The sequence below is a fragment of the Halichoerus grypus genome, chromosome 7 (assembly GCF_964656455.1).
Source record: "Halichoerus grypus chromosome 7, mHalGry1.hap1.1, whole genome shotgun sequence".
Lineage (NCBI taxonomy): Eukaryota > Metazoa > Chordata > Mammalia > Carnivora > Phocidae > Halichoerus > Halichoerus grypus.
Window position 1 is genome coordinate 65,562,758 of NC_135718.1, and position 21,129 is coordinate 65,583,886.

A 21,129-nucleotide genomic window follows, 5' to 3' on the forward strand; every position below is an offset into this window, starting at 1 on the left:
AGAAAAATGAGCAAATGAATAACTTAATATTGGGTTTATAGGTAATATTTCAGTTATCTAAAGAATTCTTGTGCTAGAAACATTTTTAAAGAACCACTGGCACAGGTAATTCAAGTGGAGGTATTTCTGGAAGCATAATAAGTGGAAGGTTAGGGTTTCCTTGAGATTTAACAAATCTCAGGATTAGTAATATGATATTAATTCCATTTGAAAATGAGTTCAGACAGAATCTCAGCACAAGGCACAGTGAGTGTTCAGTGTGACAGCACGACGGTCTCTCTCTGAAACAGGAACCTGGGTCAAGAAGCCCAGCATAACTTTAGTAAAGAGCTCCTCTGCTGACGGATGAGGTTGTCAAAGTGGTCATACACTTGATTCTTTATAAAAGAAAGAAAGAACAAGAATAAAACGTGTAATCTTACTCTTTTGGTATATACCTATGGGTGGCCAGAGAAACAGTGATTGATTACTGGTCCTGAACTCACTGGCTAAAATAAAGTGCCTTAGCTTCTGAATGAAAATGAGGCCAATGCAAAACAACAGGAGAGAGAATGCATGCTCAATTCTACTGCAAAGACATCTTCCAATTCTGCTGAAAATGGCAAAAAATAAGAGGAGTTTTCTTAGAAAACAAAGACAGGCATAGGTTTATGTAAAAATTTTTTTTTCAAAAAAAAAGAGACACATTTCATCTAGCAAGGGCAATACAAAGGGGTTATATAAATTTATTTTTCATATAACAATTGATTAGTTTAGAAAAAATTCCCATTTTCAATGCTTAATTCCATCTCTCATTTAAAAAAAAATCACTAAAAGGACAAAAAATCCCCACAAAAATACAATCTGTATCTGTTCTCTATTTACAGATAACCGGTCACTATTAAGGCACAGATTGATTAAAAACTAACATTTATTCAAATAATCCAAATATTTTGTGCATCATACAACACTGACAACACCATATACTGTAGTGTCATATTCCCTTCATTGCATCAAGAGAAAATGAGAAAAGTAATTTCCAGTGTTTTTATTTATTTTTAGCCACCCTATTTAATCTAGTTTAATTGGGACAGTTTTCTCTTTGGCATAGTATCAAAGCACTGTTCATAAAACCTGTATCAACTTAATACTGCAAATTCATTCCATCTTCCTCCTGTTACAACTGCATCGTAGAGAGCTGGGGAAAGAGCTCTAAATGATTGTTGTTGTTGTTGTTTCCTAATTTGGGAAGGTCTTATTAAAGAAATGAAATTTACAGCACTGAGTGGAACAGGAGACAAATCCGAATTCTTACCCTGCGCTCTGTAGCATGAGGTGTTCATACAGCCATGTAAGGCAGGGAGCTCCGTGTGACGATATGTGTACATGTGACATGTGCACAAGATGATTCTGCTGTACTTGCAAAAGGAGCCATTTAGTTCTCACACCTAAGCACGCAAGATTTAGTTTAGGAATGGGCATCTCCTTCGTGCCTTCATAACTGATATAATTTTATGACAGGCCCATTATCTATGCCTTCCAGGTTACCATATTATTTTTTAAAGTGAAATTTTTTCTGTGTGCAAAATTTCTCTTCAACTCTTTTTTTACTTTAATGGTAAGACTTAGTCATGGAAAAATGTCTGGCGAATCTTTCTAATCTCACATTTGTATCAAAGTCCCCAATTGTTATGTATGCTGATGTAATGCCTTCTGCTGAGAATGTGCGACAGTGGTTTATGTCCATGTAGAAAGTCTTGAATACTGAACATAAATAAGTCATTACAGTACAGGTAATTCAGAACATTTCCTATGGGAAAGTTTTCCAACAAATTAATACACTTGGAAATAATATTGCCTTGAAGAAAGAGAGGCACTTAGTGATTTTCTTCATGGATTGAAAACCCTTCATAAATCTATAATAAGAAAGATGTACGGAAAGACCTAGGAAACAATGTTGCCTGATTTCTTGGACTTTCACAGTATAAGATAGTAACAATGAGTCTAGTCACTTAGAAAATAGTCTTTTTTTTTTTTTTTTTTTTTTGGTCTTCCTTTGGAACTCAGCTGTTTTTATAAACTGTCACCCTGGAAACTTAAATAAAGCCTTTCTGTTCTCAACAAACACAAGTCAACTTCAAGCAGACAGATATGGTTTTTAAAGTCCTGTGACCATATGGAGCACAGCTAGAGTGTACATGATAAGGATAGTAATCTATTTCTCCTCTTAATGGCAACAGTGCTGTCTTGTCAGATGATTATTTGTCTTTTTTTAAATAAAATGACAATCTAGGGCTCCAGTTATTGAATGCCGTCCATTCTCTACCATAAATCTCTAGTAGATATCAATTTAATCAGTTATGTACTGTATGCTTATAATATCTAAAAATAAAAGTTTGATATAAATAAGTGTCCTTTAGTGGCAGTATACTAAAGAATAGCCCTTTGCCTTCAGACAACCATTAAAATCATTTTAGCAATACAGGCAGCAGCTAAATATGATGACTGCAAAGGGTTAATATTGCAAAGTCCATCTGGTCTTTCTTTGCACCTGTTATGTGAAATAGGTTCATTGCTAATTATTTCTAGGATGTTGACATAAATGAGCAGAACTGGTCCAGAACCAAGGGGGAGTCACTTACATTTCTCAAAGTCAGAATATTCTGCACAAAACTAATAATCCAGTACCATTTTAAATAAAAATTTGATAGAAAAGTATAACTAAATCTGATTTGTACCAATACATCAGGTGACATGAAAATTGAGAGAAAGAGAGCTAATTTCCACAGGACAAGATATTAGAAAGTGTAAAGTGCTGAAAGACCTCAATAATTATTTTAAAGCAGTACCAGAAAATTCCATTTTGATTATTTTTTAAAAAATCCCCAAATCCCTAAACAAAACAAGCAAACAAAAGAACCTCTAAGTTTTCTGGCCTCCCAGATGTCAATTAATCCTTCATTTTAAGTAAAAAGTCAGTGCATATGTTATTTAGGTAAATAAAAACAGGAAATAAAGCCCTACCCTCAAATTGCAAGTTCTGTCCGATTGCCGTTAAAAAAAAAAGTGTCATCCAAATGTGGCATTCTGTATGATGACATAAGATCATCTTCTCTCTTTTCTCCCTTTTTGGCGCAAAGTTCAGGTGTGAATAAGATGCTTTGGTCCTGATACCAGACACCCAGAGTGCTGAGGACGGTGTGCAGTGAAGGCTGTTCACAGATCTCCTGTGTCCACCTTGACAGACCGGCGGGCGCGTGCCGGGAGGGCAGGTGTTGCTACCAGCGGCCACGGACACTAGCAACGTGTGAGTGATACTGACGGGGCAGCCTCCCACTGGCTCCGCCTTCCAGGAAAGAGGTGCGTGCACTTGGTGGTTCAAAAAGCTTTCTTCGATTTTTATTTAGTTCTAGAGAGAGAAAGAGAGAATTGTTAGGAGCTCAGTGGCGAAGTTGTCTAATCTACAGGACATGGCAGGAGAGCTCAGAAAATGGTGACATAGGAGGGTTTTGGAGGGAAAGTCAACTCTGGTAGCAAAAGGAAAAGTTTTAGTTGCCGGTCAAGACATTTCTGAAGTGCTAGAAAGTCTGGTATTAAGTGGAGCATGTTGGTAGTGAGAGAACCAAGGACAGCAAATCGTTTTTACTGCAGTTTGTAGACTACCTGGGAGATATGTCATTCTCAGATCCCTCTGTACTCCTGATATACAAATTAAACAGTTTGAACTATCCCAAATGTCACTGCAGAGGCAAAGGGAGGGGGGGGCCATCAAAGCTGGTGAAAGGCATATGAGAGGATGTATTACCAATGACACAGAAAATCATTACAGCTACTGAACTCATCCATGTCAAACACAGCAGTCATGAAATCACTGAGGTCAGACATGAAAAGAAGACCCCACACAGAAACACGAGAATAACGGAGGAGCACGCGGAAGCGTTAAGCCACAGCCGGACGGCTCTCCTGACTCGTGATGCGTCTGCTCCTGGAGTCAGAAAGAGTTCTGTGAAGAACTGTATCAGCAGGAGTTTCCTTTGAATAAAAAAATCAACTTAGTAAAAATAGCAACAGTTTAGGAAATTATTATAACTGAAAACAACTTATACTTGAATTCAAGTTCTTAGGAAAAAACTAAGATGCTTTATTTTAATTTTAATTTTAAAGAAACCAGAGTACTGAGAAAAACACAACTGATTTTGCCTTTCACCAACTAGAAATTACTAACCAGAAAGGTAAAAAATTAACTGAAGCACCTTGTTTATCACTATGCAACAACCCCCTCCCCCCATGGCATATATTTACAAATCCTCAAACCAAGTGATGTAACTCTTGCTAATGAACTCATACCGGTAAAGAGAATTGTCCTACTCTGGAAATTAGGGTTCCAATAGCCACCAAACCCAAGTATCAAATAATGGGATATAGTTGATGTGATTAAAGTTGTCTTTTCTTTCTTTTCCTTTCTTTTTTTTTTTTTTTTTTTAAGGGAGTGGAGCCAGTGATCCCGCACATGCATTTGCACAGTACTCAGAACTTTTCAACCCCGCACAGGTACAATCCCCTTTCCAATTCTGAAGTTGCACTGCCAGGTATGGCTACACTGATGCTGGGGCTCAGGACAACAGACTCAAGTGGCAGGGCGCCGGCCACGGGTGGCTCAGGACAGCCATATGGCCAGATGTGCACTGATCTCCCAAGTTCTGGAAGATGAACCAACACCCTTAAGATTTCACCCCACTGCCTTCCAAAATGTAAATGTCTGCCCCACAGGGGTGATGCAAGAGTGAAGATATCTCTCTTTTATTCACAGTTAGGTCTTCGGGGGAACAAAAAAAAGTGACTTAGTGGTGCTTATTAAAGAGAAGCACTTTACAATTTGTTTTGTCCTATTTAAGCCTCCTTAAGGAGTAAATGATATCACTATTCTCCATTTTATTTATTTATATATTTTTTAAATATTTTATTTATTTGAGAGTGAGAGAGAGAGAGAGCATGAGCCAGGGGAGGGGCAGAGAAGCAGACTCCCCTTCTGAGCAGGGAGCCCGACGTGGGACTCGATCCCAGGACTCTGGGATCATGACCTGAGCCTAAGGCAGATGCTTAACCGACCAAGCCACCCAGGCACACACTATCCTCCATTTTAGATAAGAAAGAAAATCGAGTTTTAAAAATAGACAAAGTCCACACAGCTTTTAAGTGACAGGCTGACACTCTATCTGCCTACACAAAGGTCCATATCCTGGGCCCTCGGCTCCAGTGGTCCATCCATTGAGTAAAGAAGACCAACTGGGGCATCAGGAATACAAATTTTAAAAACCGGCAGTTTCAAGTACGCCAGATAACAGAGCTGTACTTCAGATTTTACGATACCAAATTTATTCTTTAAACAGAGAAACATAGCTTTAAAACTCTGGAGAAGCAAGGAAGGTGTCTGTATAAGCAGGACATATGCAGGCGTGCTTATAGATGGCTACCCTCAAATTCCTGCAGAAACACTGTAACCATGACACTCCTACTAAAAGCTGAACACATGTATCTTGTGTAAAAAACAGAGATTCAGAAATCAAGACAGAATTTAATGTATTTAAAGGCAACTATAGGAGACTTTTAAGAATAAATGAATCCCCTTAAAAGTACACGGCCTGGGAAAGTTTTATCACCTTCTAGTTAGAAGACTGTCTTTGGCCTCCATTATCTCATGAGAGAACAACCCATGAACCAGGAGAACATTCCCATACTATAGAGAAGGAAAAGGAATGAGCAGGTGAAACACCAGTCCCCCCTAGCACACGTAACATGTACAATCGAGCACATGAAGAAATTGGGCCACTGAAGACACGTTTTTAAAAAAGACATTGAAAACTTTATTCTGAAAAGTCACATGAACTAGACTTTTGAGCCTAGAATGACCATGAAGGAATTCGTCCATTCCCTAAAGAAATAATTTCTAAGGTATGTATTTCCAAATGTGAAACAGAGCTAAATCTTCTAGAGATTATCAAAGATCAAGTCCTACTGAAGAGACTTTAATTTTTGTTGTTGTTTTTTACATTAAAAAGCAAACTCCCTTCTGATTTTTTTCAAGTAAACCTAAGAGATAGTTTGGGAAAATACCAACCTTTTTCTTTGAAATTCCAAGGTTCACACAATCCTGGCAGCTCTCAGGATCTTGTTGCGGGTCTGAACAGAGTCACAAACTAAAAGAATAGGTCGGGAAATGTTAGATCTACCTGAGGCCGTGGAGGGAAGCCTGTCAACAGGATGCTAAAGTCCCTTTTACCTTGTCCCTGTACATTTAGTTAACCACTCACTAAAATACTCGGAGAGAAATCAAAGAATTTTTTTAAAAAGACCATTTTTTTTCCTCTGATCCATCTCTACTAGAGACAAATCCCCTCTCCTTCTATGACATTAAAAGAAATGTCTTCTGGCCCAAGATTAAAAACAGAATAAAACCTTACACTGAAAGAATGACCCTGATCACAAATTAAAAATCTATACAATTTTAGAAAGGAATTTTGAGCAAAGTCTGTGTCTAACCAAACTATGTAACCACAAGACAAACGTGAGTAAAAGCTGCCCAGCTATCCTGTATCTATCCCTGGAAATGGAATGTTCTGAGACTAGAAATGGATGTCTTTGTTATCAGATGAGTTGAATTGGAAAAAGAAGCTTTTTGACAAAGGGTTTCTCAATAAAAACTTATTACTTGCAGAGAAAACAATTTACCAGGTTCAAACAAATATGCTCAACAAAGTAAGGCAAAATCATCCTTAAAATAATCAAATACTTCACACTGTGCAGAGAACATTCATAAGGCATCTATTCAAAGCCTCTAATTTCCTTTAAAAGCAAGAAGACCTGTGAACCCCATTGAGAGAGGTGGTCTACAGAACCACACTGAGGAGAAAAAAAAAATTAAAGAAGACTCAAAACCCCTCCTGTTTCCCACTCTACTCCCCAAAATTCATCTGAAATATATCACAAATGTGCTCCAGAATAAAGGCCCCAATGATTTAGAAATACCTGCTTGTTGCTGGGAGCTTTACAAAGTTTGGGTGCACAAAGAAAGAATTTTCATTATATGGTCCCTTACATTCCATGATTCTCTAGTGAATAATTCTAGAACATAAACTTCTCTGGTACAAATGTGCTGGCCCACAAGCATATTTTTACACTATAGGCTCGGTGATTGTGTAAATTAAGTTTCAAGTAGTATATTAATTTCTTTTTTAAATTAATAAAAGAATGTGAACATATATAAAGTTAATTTGGGTCTAGAAATAGCACTTTAGGGCTGAGCTTCAGAGTAAACAAATTGAAAACCTATTGCCACAGGTTGTAAAAAAAGAAAGAACAAAAGAGTGTATCGCTAATCATATACACTGTTAAAACTGTAGGTTATTTTCACTACACCTGATGACACAGCGCTGGGAAGGACAGACCTTAGAAATGGAAGGTAACCTTACACAATTATCTATTGCAACCCATCTTCATGGTTAAGAAACTAAAACCAAACGAGGTTTGGAAACTCACCCAAGGACTAATGACTTGGCAGAGGCAAAGCTCAGATCTCCTTATGTGAATATAGTGCTCTTTCTACTATACCAAGCTGATCTTATGAACAAACAAGAAAAAGCATCTGCCCTGTGGCATTTCATTAATGCAACCAGTTGGGTACACGGGACGGGAGAAGACTTCTCAAACTGACCTGCAGGACTCTATCCATGGAGGAGCCTAACAGGCCGCTCAATGGCTGAATTTCCACCCTTATTTCAAAGCTGCTTTGCTTGTATGTGCTTCAGGTAGTAGGTCTATATATAAGATTTCCCGGGGGAGTTGGGAGGGGGATGCAATCTCGGGCTAAAATAAAATGGAAAACCACTGAGGTTTTCATTTTATCTGCTGATCTGCTCAGTGAATGCTGTTTGGAAAGGACTTGCACTGGCTGGATGGCTCTGCTGGCCTCATAAAGGCACAGCCTGCAAAAATCCATGTTTCGAAAAGGCAAAGTCATTTTCCCACCACCCCCGACACTGGGCTTCTGCCCTTGCTGTCTCTGTCTTTGAGAAACTGGCACACATATAACATCGACATTAATGAACTTCATCAGAACTTCTTCAAAAAGTAACCTGATTTTTTTTTTGCCCCTGATATCTTCCTCATATTTCTCTCTACACCTTTTTGAGGTACACGGTTATGTATTTGCAGATTCCTGACTCACCATCCAGCTTAATTCCTCTTAAATGGCAGGTACTCAGGAAATACACATAAGAGCATTTTCTAATACATAGAATATGCAACAGATACACAAAAAAGGTGGTCTGGGAGACAGACAACATTATTTTCCTTCATTCTGTAACTACACTCAGGATACACCCTTCTGTGACTCACAAATTCTATTAAGAGTTTGGGAAAAATTTAAAAGCAAGACAATAGTGCCAGATTCCAGCTATACCAAGGATCATTCTCTTCTTCCCTGGTGCAATGATCTCAGTTGGCATACAAGGATACATGCAGCTGGAAACATGACAGCCAATCCAGAATAATTATTCACTAACCCAATGATTATTGCTTAACACAGCCACAAAAAGGAGAATTCCACCTCTCACCCATTCTTGTGTTCTGCCAAGGGCCATTTTGGTTAGATCTTTCTGAAGAGATCGGTTTTAAAGAACAACATTGTCAAGGCAGGTTTTCAGGCAATGCCTTGATGAAGGAGCAGTAGGGATGTTCTCAGCATTTGTCACACTGTTAGTGGGAAAACAGTCTAGAACCACAACCACATGGTGCCAGCATAGTAAGCAAGTGGTTGATGGACAGAACCAGCCCCACTGGCTGAGGCCACTGGCAGAGGTTATTCAGGTTTTAAATAAGAGTATGAGCATTTATATTCACCTGAGATTGCAAGCAGCATTTTCCTCCTGGCACCAAAAGTCGTAATTCCCAGCTCCTTCAGATCCTGATCTGTGAGAGTGAGGAATGTTTGAAGATCGATCTGTGGGTGAAAAAGTAATCTATAACCAATACATTAAGCACTTATTTTCTTGCTCACTAAAAGTTCAACTCATTATTACACATATTCCATTTACTAATTATGCTCTGCCTACTTCCAAAAAGGAACAGTGGGGGCGCCTGGGTGGCTCAGTCGTTAAGCGTCTGCCTTCGGCTCAGGTCATGATCCCAGGGTCATGGGATTGAGCCCCGCCATCGGGCTCCCTGCTCAGCGGGAAGCCTGCTTCTCCCTCTCCCACTCCTCCTGCTTGTGTTCCCTCTCTCGCTGTCTCTCTATCTGTCAGATAAATAAATAAAATCTTAAAAAAAAAAAAAAAGGAACGGTGGTGTCACAAATCGAGGGGACAAGGGCTAAGTAATAAAGGTGGTGAAATTAAAGTGATGATTCTGGCATAAGACTTAGGCTAAGCCAGTTATTTACTGCAACTGAGATTAAATATTTAGGTCTTAGCATTCTGGCAGCCAGAGCAAAAAGGGAAGCACAAATTCTACAGTTTTGGGGAACTGATAAAAGGAAGAATACATACCTGTCCAGAAGAGAGAAAATATTTCTTAGCTTTGGATTCTGAATTGGTTAAGTATAGCTCTATAAAAGGAAATTGAATAATACCATATCTGGTATCCTCCACTGTGTTCTTCATAAGAATGAGAGAAGAATTCCTAGATTACATCAGACACATGGTTCACTTGGCTCAGCCTGGCAAATTATCTCCAACAGTGGCATATAAGAGGTATTTCCAGGAACAATATAATTGCCCTCTCTGGCATCAGCAACAAAGTGTGGAGGGAAGTAGCTCAAGAATCCCACCCCTCCTTTTAAGACAGTGTGGAGGAACAGAAAGGTCATGAGCTCCGAAGCCAGAGGGTGTTGGCTCTCTATTCTGCCCCTGCCATTACTAGTTGTGGGCACTTAGGGTTGACAATACTGCACCTTACAGGGCTCCAGTGGGCATTAAAAATGATTGGAGATATAAAGCAATGGGCTCACCAAAGGCATAAAATAACTGACAGCTATGTTTAGTAATTATGTATTTAGACATATCATCTGTGAAAGTGGCTAAATATTCAACTTGCTTACAATAAACTAAATCCCACAAGGTCACTTAATGGGGAATTCTTGTTAAGTGATAGCTGAGTATTAGAAAATATCCTACATGAAAGAAACAACCAAATTTATACTTTCATTCAAATTATATAGAAATTGAGATATTCTGTTTTCATTTTGAAGGTATATCCAGATCTTAGAAAACCTTTTCACTTATCATGTCTAAAGATATGTTTTTAGAAATTCAATTAAATAGAGATTCTCTATTTTAGGGATCCTCTCTTTTTAAAGGGCAAGAGAGTAAATATTTTAAGCTTAGTGGGCCAAATTATCTCTGTTGCAACTATTCGACTCTGCTATTTTAGCTTGAAAGCAGCCATAGACAATATGTAAATGAATGAGTGTGGCTGTGTTTCAATAAAACTTTATTTACAGGCAGGTTTGCAGGCCACAGTTTGTTGACCCCTGCTCTAGCTAATATATATTCGATAAAGGCAGTCTGGCTTTATATTATCATGTTTTCTTCCTTCTTGGAGTAAATGGGTAAGAAGTACCTTTAAGATACAAATGTAGGGATCCGAAGGGGTACGTGCACCCCAATGTTTAGAGCAGCAATGTCCACAATAGCCAAACTATGGAAAGAGCCAAGATGTCCATCAACAGATGAATGGATAAAGAATATGTGGAATACACACACGTGCAATGGAATATTATGCAGCCACCAAAAGGAATGAAATCTTGTCATTTGCAACGACATGGATGGAACTAGAGGGTATTATGCTAAGTGAAATTAAGTCAATCAGAGAAAGACATGTATCATATGATCTCACTGATATAATCTCAGGAAACAAACTGAGGGTTGCTGGAGTGGTGGGGGGTGGGAGGGATGGGGTGGCTGGGTGATGGACACTGGGGAGGGTATGTGCTATGGTGAGCACTGTGAATTGTGTAAGACTGATGAATCACAGACCTGTACCTCTGAAACAAATAATACATTATATGTTAAAAAAAAAAAAAAGAAGATAGCAGGAAGGGAAAAATGAAGGGGGGAAAATCAGAGGGGGAGATGGAACCATGAGAGACTATGGACTCTGAGAAACAAACAGGGTTCTAGAAGGGAGGGGCGTGGGAGGATGGGTTAGCCTGGTGATGGGTATTAAAGAAGGCATGTTCTGCATGGAGCACTGGGTGTTATACACAAACAATGAATCATGGAACACTACATCAAAAACTAATGATGTAATGTATGGTGATTAACATAACATAATAAAATAAAATTCTTTTAAAAAGTACCTTTAATAAATTTATTTCTATGCTTCTTTAAATAGTAAATAAATATAGATAAAATAAATCCAGAATATCATTGAATAACAACTAATCTTTCACTTCAAAACCTTCTTTGGACAAGTTAAAATACTTCTGCCCTTGAACTTCTCAATCAGCTACCCTTGTCTAACCTGCAAAACTAAATAAGTAAATGCAATTTTTTAATGTGTTTGATGAGGAAAATGTTATTCAACTTAGAAAATCCTCAGTTAAATGAACACTAATTTAGATTCAGGGAAAAGAAAACAAAATCAATATACCCTGAAATCCAATACACACATGACAACGTTTTTTTGGTGTTAAAAAACAAAAAGTTCACCAATTAAACTTACTTACTTATTGAACCATGGGCAATACATTGAATTTATGATATAAACTGCATAATAAAAATCTTAGATTCTTTTTGATGGATATGTGCTTGGGAATTAGTGACTTAATCAGATGTTCTCTAGCATGAACTAAGCCAAACTAGCATGAAACTTAAAGCACGTCTGGATTTGTAAAATACATACATTCATAGAAATAGTCTAACTTTCTGTTGCACTGGCTTTGCTGTGCTGTGTCCTAGTAATATGACAGTGTTAACAGAAAGAATCATGTTCAGGGGCTCTTCTCTTTAAGTCCCCGCATAATAGCCGTGGCTGATGGGTTTGGCCAAAATCCATGGCGGTGATGTTTCAGAAGACATCGCATTTCTTAGTTCAGGCAAAAGCCACGCAGTAAATTAATGAATAAGTTAACGTATATAAAAAGCACATTCTATTCTGTGGGAACAGATTCAGTAACATGACGAAGATGGGGTCAAAAACAACCATAGATATTTATTTCAGATGTTGTTTTTTAAGTGCCATAAATAAAGATAAAGATTAACGACTGAAATTATCTTAAATACAGACTCTGCTGCTGAGGGAGCTGTGAATCAAAAGTTCCTATGAATCAATACACTGATTAGGTCTTTCAGCTAAAATTGGGGAAGGTGTGTTTTTGGAAACACAATTTTCTGTATTTCTGCTATCCTGTGTTTACTGATTGCACTAAATAAATAAGAAATGAGATGACATTTTTCTTAGCAGTACAAACAAGTTATGAGACTCCAGTAAATGCTCAGTGAAAGCACCGCCATAGGTCAGTAAGTGATTTCATTCTAGAAGCCATCACACATACAACCCAAATGAAGATGCCCGGGAAAGTAAACAAGTAGTGACTGACCTCTTGTTGCTGGAAGACGTCTGTGTATTTGCCCAGGCCCAGTTTGCTAAAGAGCTCAGGGAGGTCAGAGCCTTTGAAAGAGCTGTTCAAGTTACAGCCATTGCTTCCTGTCAGCGAAGAAATGCAGTCCATGTAATTGCTGCTGCTGAGATAGTGCTCCGCTGGAAGGCAAAGGAGAGACAGGCCTGCAGTGTAAATGCCCAGAGACAAGATGGTTCAATAAAAAATTTTAGTCACTCAAATATTTTAGATTTCATTGTTGGGCTGAACAGGGCAGGAGCTGCAGAAATACAGCAGCTCTTTACTGAAACGCTGGCTTTTCATTAATGAAATGCTGGTTATGGCTTTCAGGGAGGCTCTTGCCATTAAGAAGCTACACTTGGGAGGCCGCAACTCAGCAACAGTGCCTCTGTAGTTAATAATCATTAATCACATTCTCCCGGAGCATTTGGAAGCATTTGCTCTTTATAATTGATTTGATGTGAATTAAATGAGAAATTGGAAGAAAGATGATCCCTGGGATACAATAAAGGTATGGAAAGTTACTCTAAGTCCAGGCTCCTTTTGGAAAGCAGGATGGCCCACTGTATCCACACCTGTGCTTTCCTGCTGTCAAAGGAATTGTAGGATATTGCAACATGTAAATCTCATTCATTACAAAAATATAATTGGGCAGTTAGTTCACAAAACAGAGCACTTTTAAAATTAAGAGCAAATATGAAGGGTAAGAATGGTGTTGGAGTTTCTGGATTTAACTTATGACAGAAACGAATCTATCTCTTGAGAAAAATTCTAAGCCAGCAACGCTGAACTTGCCTTGTCTGCGGCCGATTTGGTGGGCAAAGATTTCTTCAGGTTGTCTGTGGTTCTCAGACCCAGTAACATGCACTGCTGGGTGACGGACTAGTGAGCCATGCCTAGTACTTGACCAGATACACAAACACTCTTCCAGAGATGCTTCAGAGAGCCCAGCACAGCTGTGTAGCCATCCCTCCCTCCCTGACCAACTGGCTCTCATCCACGTGGGAATTCTTCCTCTTATACCGAAGTTGCAGCTTCAGGAAGGATTCCCAGACTGATGCGGGTGGAGGGCGCTCACCTAATTAGATACATCAAATCTCCTTTGGTCAAATCTAAGAATCCTGTTCTGCACTGTTTTGTGTGCCACTAATCACTTTCTCTGGCCATTTCATCTCCCAATTGAGAGTATACTTTCTATATCTCAAGTGGAAGGAATTTCCTGATCAAGTTTCTCTTTCTCTTAAAAATAGAGAACTGGCTGGCTCAGTTGGTGGAGCATGTGACTCTTGGTCTTGGGGTCATGAGTTCAAGCCCCAAAATGGGTATGGAGCCTACTTAGAACTTTTAAAAAGTACATATTAAAAAAACCAGATGTTTTATCTCTTGTGGAGAGAAAGTATAGAGAAAAGGACCCAGATCAAGCCCTGCGGACCCCCCAACACTTAAAGGTAAGGACCCAAAGTCATCAACCCATTGAGGTGCTAGGTTGAGGTTGACACAAAGCGGAGTGTGAAGAGCACACGGGAGGAACTGCTGGAGTTGACAACATGGAGGTTACTGGCAGGATGACCATATAATTTACTGTCCAAATGATATACATTTACGTTCTTTGCGAATAAAAGAGGGAGTTACTGAGAATCACACTGGAACAACTGGTGTAAACAGGGAAGTCTGAAGAAAACCTGGACATTGGTGATTTTGAAAAGGGTGTCAAGAAAAATGATCTAAAACTGTGCTGTTGAATATAGTAACCACTGGCCACATGTAGCTACTGAGTGCCTGAAATGTGGGTGGTGGGATAATGTTCGGTAAGATTATAAAATCTGCTCATACCAGATTTTGAAGACAGCACAAAAAAAGAATGTAAAATATCTCATAAAAATGTCTTTATATTGATTACATGTTTAAATGATAATATTTTACGTATCGTTGGGTTAAGCAAATACATTAGTAAAATGTGAAAAAAAAAGATGTTTTAAAATAAAGTATTCTTAGTGATATTATGGTACATAGTTTCTTTTATATTTCTTTTTATCTTAACTACTTGTAGTTTCTATATTCTGTTTTAAACTCCCTCTGCTCTTAAAACACCTAACAAAAGGCAACCAACTCTGTTTCCTTAATCATTCTTTCTTATTAATGAGTTCCCTATCTTACCTCTAATCCTGAACTTCAATGCAGCTAAGTTGTACAGTCGATTTTAATTATCCAGTGTTAAGTGAAGGGAAAGGAGATAAAGACAGAAAAAGAGAGGCACAAAACGAATTTATACTGAGCAGAGATCATTTCCAGCCCTAGATCTGCATCCAGCACCAGCCCGCCTCTCGGCTCCACGCTTGCGTAGTGGTGGGGGCGCCCTGCCCGGACAAGTATCCAGGCTACCACTGTCAGTGTACTTGCAGTATGTTTTCTTACTTTGACTTGGCGGACACCATGGCTGGCCTTTTCAAATCTGAGACTCTTGACAACATGGCCGACCTGACTGACGGTAACAACTGACGGTAGACCACGTCTACTACACTCGTTCAGATTGCCGTTCTTCAAGTATTCTTCAGATACTCCACGCTATGTGTTTCACGATTCCAGAGTCATCAAAAACCTTGAAAAAGGCCATTAGGGGCCTATCTTGTGATTACTATTGCCAATTCTCGTCTGCTTACCTGTTTTATTTATACAGCCCAGGAGTGTGGGTGCTGTTACAGACAAAACCACGGGACTCGTTCTGAGTCTCAACCACATTTATTCAAAGCCAGAGCCTCTGTGCTTTAAACTCTTTTTTCTATTTATGCCAATTCGGCTATATCTTGCCAGTTTAAAAAAATCAGATCTTGCCCTTCACCTTTGGTAGCTATCCACCGGGCAGACTTACTTCTATTTTCCAAGATGCTAATGTGATCACATTCGGCTCAACTCCTTTACATCGTTGTCTTTTCCTCATCATCTGGATGCTTGTGTGAGCGTGACTCATCCATACATTCATTCAACAAACATTTACTGAGCGCCTAGTAAGTGTCAGAACTGTTAGACATTTGGGAAGAAATAACAAACAAGGTGCAGCCTAACAGAATGCTTGGCACACGGGCACTTAGTAAGTGCTTGCTGAATGAATGCATGTGTTTCCTAGCTTGTAAAGCTCAAATTCTCCACAAGTATAAAAGTGTAAGTATAACAAGTGCTAAGTGAAAGCACAAAAGGCAGTGGAAGCAGAGCACTACGCTATCTACTTCACCTGGATAAACAGGGAAGGCTTCACAGAGGAGGTGGCATATGATTATGCCAAATACTCGAAGGCAGGGGGTCCAGAGTTTATATGTGAACATCACCCTAAATCAAATAGACAAATTCTAGACTGATTATATCTAAAAGTATGATGAAAAGTCAAAGCTCACTTGATTTGTTTTGTTTACGTTTGGGGCTGCCAACAGAAGCTGCAAATTCACTAGGACTCGGGGGTCCTATTCCATTTCGGTCCCTCCAGTTATCAGATTCACTTCCACTTCCCAAGTGTTCACGACTGTTGGACCTCGAGAGGGACATTGATGAGCCCTGTAAATAATCAAAACCAGATGAGGACATATTTAATAAGGTAGGTTTCCTGAGATTTGAGGAGAAAAGAATCTACATTAGACCATCACCAATTACTTCTAGTGTTAACCACTGCAGGTTCCCACACATGCTGATTCTCAGGAGTCTGTGGTACCTGTCTATATAGCCTCTGTCCTCCAACCACCAAGGACACCTGGTAATATACATAGTGAAGTCTTTCTCCTTCATTATCAGAGTGCCCAACAGAGTTCTGAGAGCCCCCAGTATAAAGACTTGCTCCTATAAGGTTTAGAGCAGTGAATACTGAGAGTCCTCCCTATTTTGGGGAACCACAAAACAAATCTTCCAGCTGGTATAGCAGAGATTCTCTGCCTTGGATCACTTACGAAGGACAAATGGGAAGATGGTGTGGCTAGACCCAATGCTTTGACAGGAATAGAAGTGAGTCAGAGTGGAGAGAGGGCTGCCATCTCTTCCATGTGACCCTCATCCAAAGAATGATAGGGTCTTTCCAATAAATTACAAATACCTGAAAAAATTTACCTTTTTTAATTCCCTCCCAATAAAAATTTAAAAGATCTCAAAGTTTGCACTGAATTTGCATTTATTTATTCATTTATTTAATCACTGGCACTTTTGTATCTATAGTATTCAAGTCAGGATTCTCTGATTTTCAAAGTAGTATGTTTGTTGGGGAATTCTAAGAGAATCTTTCACTATTCAGTAAATTCACATAATTCAGTCTCACAGCAGCATAACCACACCTTCCCTTTTTAACACTTTTTTCCTCAAGGCATCATGACCACACTTCCCAGCCTACTCCCTATAGCTTTGTAGGATCTTCTTCCCCTTTTCCACTCCAAATGTCACATTACCCTGGGCTTGGCCCTAGCATTCCTTCTCGTCTCTCTCTACACTTTCTCATTAAGTAATCTCAACCTCTTTCAGAGCTTAATGACAACCATGACTTCCAACTTTTTACCTCCAGATTTGACTTCCCTATTGAAATTTATAATCATGGAATTGCCAATCTGACATTCCATTTTACTGTCCTGTAGGCACTTTAAACTTAGAGTGCTTGAAATTGAATTGTTGATTACTCATCCCCACTAGCTACACCCATACACACTCCTCCCCCAGAATTCCTACATCTCACCCAGAGCTTCTGAGTTGTTCTCGGCCCTCCTTCCCCCACCACATCAAATCCATCAACAAATTCTATTGATGTCATCTCTAAACATACCCCAAATCTACCCACTTCTCTCCATCTCCACAGCTGTCACCTATTGCCTCCTTACGAACATTTTATTCTACTCTTGCCTCTCACCCCAATACCCATTTTCCATAAAGCAACTAGGTTGATTTTTTAAAAGCAAATTAGAACAAATGATACCTCTGTATAGGCTATAATGCTCTTCCAGTACTTTGCGATGGGCTGAGGTGCTCCCTAACTGACCCTCTGCCTCTCTAACTCTCAGCCTTCAACACTCCACCACCCTACCCAACTTCTGCTCCATGAACTTACCATCTGGTTCTGACTTCAGGTGATCAAGGCCTATTACTGCTTCTCTAGATCTTCACAAGGCTGGGCCTTTCTTGTCATCTAGGTCTTAGCTTAAATGTCATCTGCTCATAAAGGCCTGCTATGACAACCTAATCTAAAGCAGTCTCTGTTTCATATTTATCAGGGATTTTTATTACCTAAAGACTTCTTGTTTATTTGTTTTGTATCTCTCTGTACACACCAAAAGAAAGTTCTCTCCATGAAACCAAGAACGTGGGTTCAAGCATTGTATCCCTAAAATTGTGTCGAGAACACAAAAGGTGTTTAATAAATATTTGTGGAATTAATCTATAGATACCTTTTCCTACATCTATGGGATGCCCTTTGCTGACTTTTGGGAAGGGGCAGAGGGAAGGAAGGCTCCTGAGACCAAAGAAATGGTGTTTTCAGTTAAAACCATCTTTAATATTTTACTTCAAGATAAATCCAGTGTAGCAAAGGAAATAAGAATATGCTCAAAACTGGCAACTACCAGAAAAACATCAATGAGATCATTACTGTAGTATTTATATGTTATTTAAAATTCTGCACCTAAACTCTTTTTGAGTATAAAAATACATTCATCTAAGATCTAAGCAGACTTAATGCACACAGCTCTATCAGACCTGGCTAAACATGGTGATTTCTAAAAACATTAAGTAAAACATAATCTTGTGATATCTATTAGTTCATTATCTACTCACTAATTTAAAGTATCACAAAGTGCAGCTCATCTCCATTCTTGGATTTGTAAGACTTAAAATAATCAGACAACCTTATTACTCTTAGTGGTGGGGAAATTAAAAACCATCTTTGATTCCCAATGCATGTTTTTATTTGCTTCAGAGAATATGGGGCAGAGATGGGTAGCAAACAGAGAAGGAAAATCCCAGACCTTTTGTAGTTCTGTTGATGTGACAGAGATATTGCGGGTCAAAGCAGCCTTTTGTTCAACCTTTTGTGTCTCAATATTTGATCAAGTGGATAGGGTCATATTTTTGAGTCTTGGAGAAAACAAAAAAATGCCTCAAACTGCCTGCTTCTTATCTGAAGGAGCTCTTTGGAACAGGCTCATTTCTCAAAGCTGCCCTAAAACTGGAAACAACTGCTCAAGTCTAGTTTCTCAGAAATCTGAATAAGAAGCTCAAAGCATCAACTTCTTGCCTCAAGCAAGCTTCCTAGAGCAGGAAATTCTGTGTGCCTTGATCCCTGGCGCACTGAATGAGCAGCCCACACCCATCAGAACCTATTGGCTAGACATGCTTCTTCTCATAGATTAGCATTCTACTTGTCCATTTGATTTTGTTTTGCTTTGTTTGGAAAAGAATAAGGAAAAATGAGTGTTTCTTGCCACCTTCTAATTTCAAAATATTAGTGCTGTAAGCAGAGATGTGGTTAATCCTTCAATAAAAATTTTTAAGTTCTCTCTGTTTTTCCCCAGGTCCTTCTCCATCCCACCCCATCCCTATGTCCTAACCCAAAGAAGCAATCCTCACTGCTCAGTTTTTAAGCCCTCTGAGCTATAGCAGAATAAAGGGAAAGGCATGCATGTGCAGATAGCAACTGCTGCATAATATTAGATCTTACTATTGTAAGGGACCCTTCCATCCCCTTTCAATGGATTTGGGATGCATGGGGGAAAGGTTCAAGTCTTACACAACAGGGAAAATCTAGAACACCATTACCAAAGAAAGTGTGGTTATATCTTTTCATCAGCACTGTTGAAGGGGCTGTAAATAAAAACAGGTTACATGGTGAAAGCCCATGCACTGATCTAGCTGCTCACACCCTCTCCCCCACCTTCCAGTGTGAACAGCTTGCTAGACATTAGCCAGGAAGGGGGAACAGGCTAGCCCAAGATAGCCAAAGCAAGAAAAGCCACAGGAGGGAGTTCAGCCATTGAGTTGGGACCCTGCACATCTCTGCCTCCAGAAAGTGGTCTATCCATCCCTGGACAGGGGCTGGAGCAGAAGAGTCTTTTAGGTTCTGAAATAATTTCTGCATCCTCCTCCTAGTGTTACACCCCTTGAGAACAGTGTTTCTAGAAGGGTGTCAGCATCAGAATCATACTAGGCTTTCGCTAAAAATGTAGACTCTTGATTCTTCTCCTTATCTGATGAATGAGGTCCTGAAGGAAGTATGTGCATTTCTACCAAGCTCTCCAAAGTGAATCTTATATCTGTTAAGCTATGGCAACATGGTCCTAGATCATTTACTTACCACCTTTGCTATGTACCCTCTTGGGTTAAACCATTAATAAGAGAAGTATAAGGAAATTTTTAAAAAATAAACTCAAGTCCTTTCTGTAACACCTACTGCCATGACCTCAAGTAAGACACTTAACTGATCAGGGCCTTGTCTTTCCTCACTGGGAGCTTGTAGCTCTGAATAAGCTTGTGGATGAAAATGCACCATATAAATAACAAAGAAATAAATTATGTGGTTTAAGATAATTGTTCTTAGCACAGTATGTGTTCATATAATACTCTGAGGCATTCCTTTGGATATAAAAAGCAAATCTAGTTTGAATGTGGAATAATACTTCCAGCAATAAGCTGTCATATACATAATCTCAACTTTCAGCCAGTGCTTGGTTTTCTTCAGGGTAAAGTTCTCCATCTGAAAGAACAGTAGCTGCTCAATATTATGAGAACTTACCACACACCATGCTACACACTGGACACTTTCTTCCAGGTCATGCTCAAAACAACTCAAATTAGAAAACAGGTTCAGAGGGGAGCAGTCACTCCTCAGAGCGTCCATGTATCAGTGGTGGCTGTCAGACCCCACAGCCTGTTCACTTGACTGCTACATTATCAGAATGATCATCATTTCAACCGGTAATGCTGCTGGTCTTTGAGAACACAAGTGAATTAGCATTTCTAGGGTAAAATATTTCATCTCTGAAACTACAGAAACACGATCAACCACGTAACACTCCACTCTGCCAAAGGCAAGGGTGACTGAAACTGATGACCATAGGTGCATCAGCTAAAAGCCTAAGAATCAGCACAGCAGTTTTAAGGTCTCTGCCAACAAAAGGAAAGCTTATTTTCTCTCAGAGCTATAATGGCAGAAAGAGGAGTGTGCCTCCTAGAGCCTCAAAATTTTTCATAATGGTTCCTACATTCTAGCTGCTTGACAGTAACTTCAGTCTTTAAATACAGGCTGCCAGGTTGCTACTGTTAAGTCTGACAATGAAATTCATAAGAGACTGTTCTTTTTAGTATTTTCTTTTACACTTAAAAACAATGGGAAAAAATTGCATGTTTGCTTTTGCCTTTCATGAACAGTCTAATTTATTACAAGGAAAATTGGTGGAGAAAAGAAGGTCAATCTACAATTGCTAGTTATTAGACTAACAATTATGAAACTCTTAAGCAGTATTTGTTTTCCAGCCTACAGTGTTCTGGTTGAACACTGTGATTCTTGGATTGATGATTTT

At 39.1% G+C, this 21,129-nt stretch overlaps 1 protein-coding gene across 3 annotated transcripts in view; it reads right to left on the reverse strand.

The window, feature by feature from the left end:
• Nucleotides 1-695: 695 nt before the first annotated feature.
• BICC1 (BicC family RNA binding protein 1) overlaps nt 696-21,129 on the reverse strand; it is a 291,170-nt gene continuing 270,736 nt past the window's right edge. For 2 of the 3 annotated variants that reach the window (XM_078077683.1, XM_036078156.2), the window contains exons 18-21: nt 15,985-16,141; nt 12,575-12,735; nt 8,878-8,977; nt 696-3,388 (exon numbers count right to left, since the gene is read on the reverse strand). In XM_078077683.1, the coding sequence (XP_077933809.1) occupies nt 3,258-3,388; nt 8,878-8,977; nt 12,575-12,735; nt 15,985-16,141 (549 nt within the window). In that variant the 3' untranslated portion in view covers nt 696-3,257. Of the gene's footprint in view, nt 3,389-6,097; nt 6,177-8,877; nt 8,978-12,574; nt 12,736-15,984; nt 16,142-21,129 lie in introns of all 3 variants that reach the window. The other variant, XM_078077684.1, reaches the window with a different exon arrangement.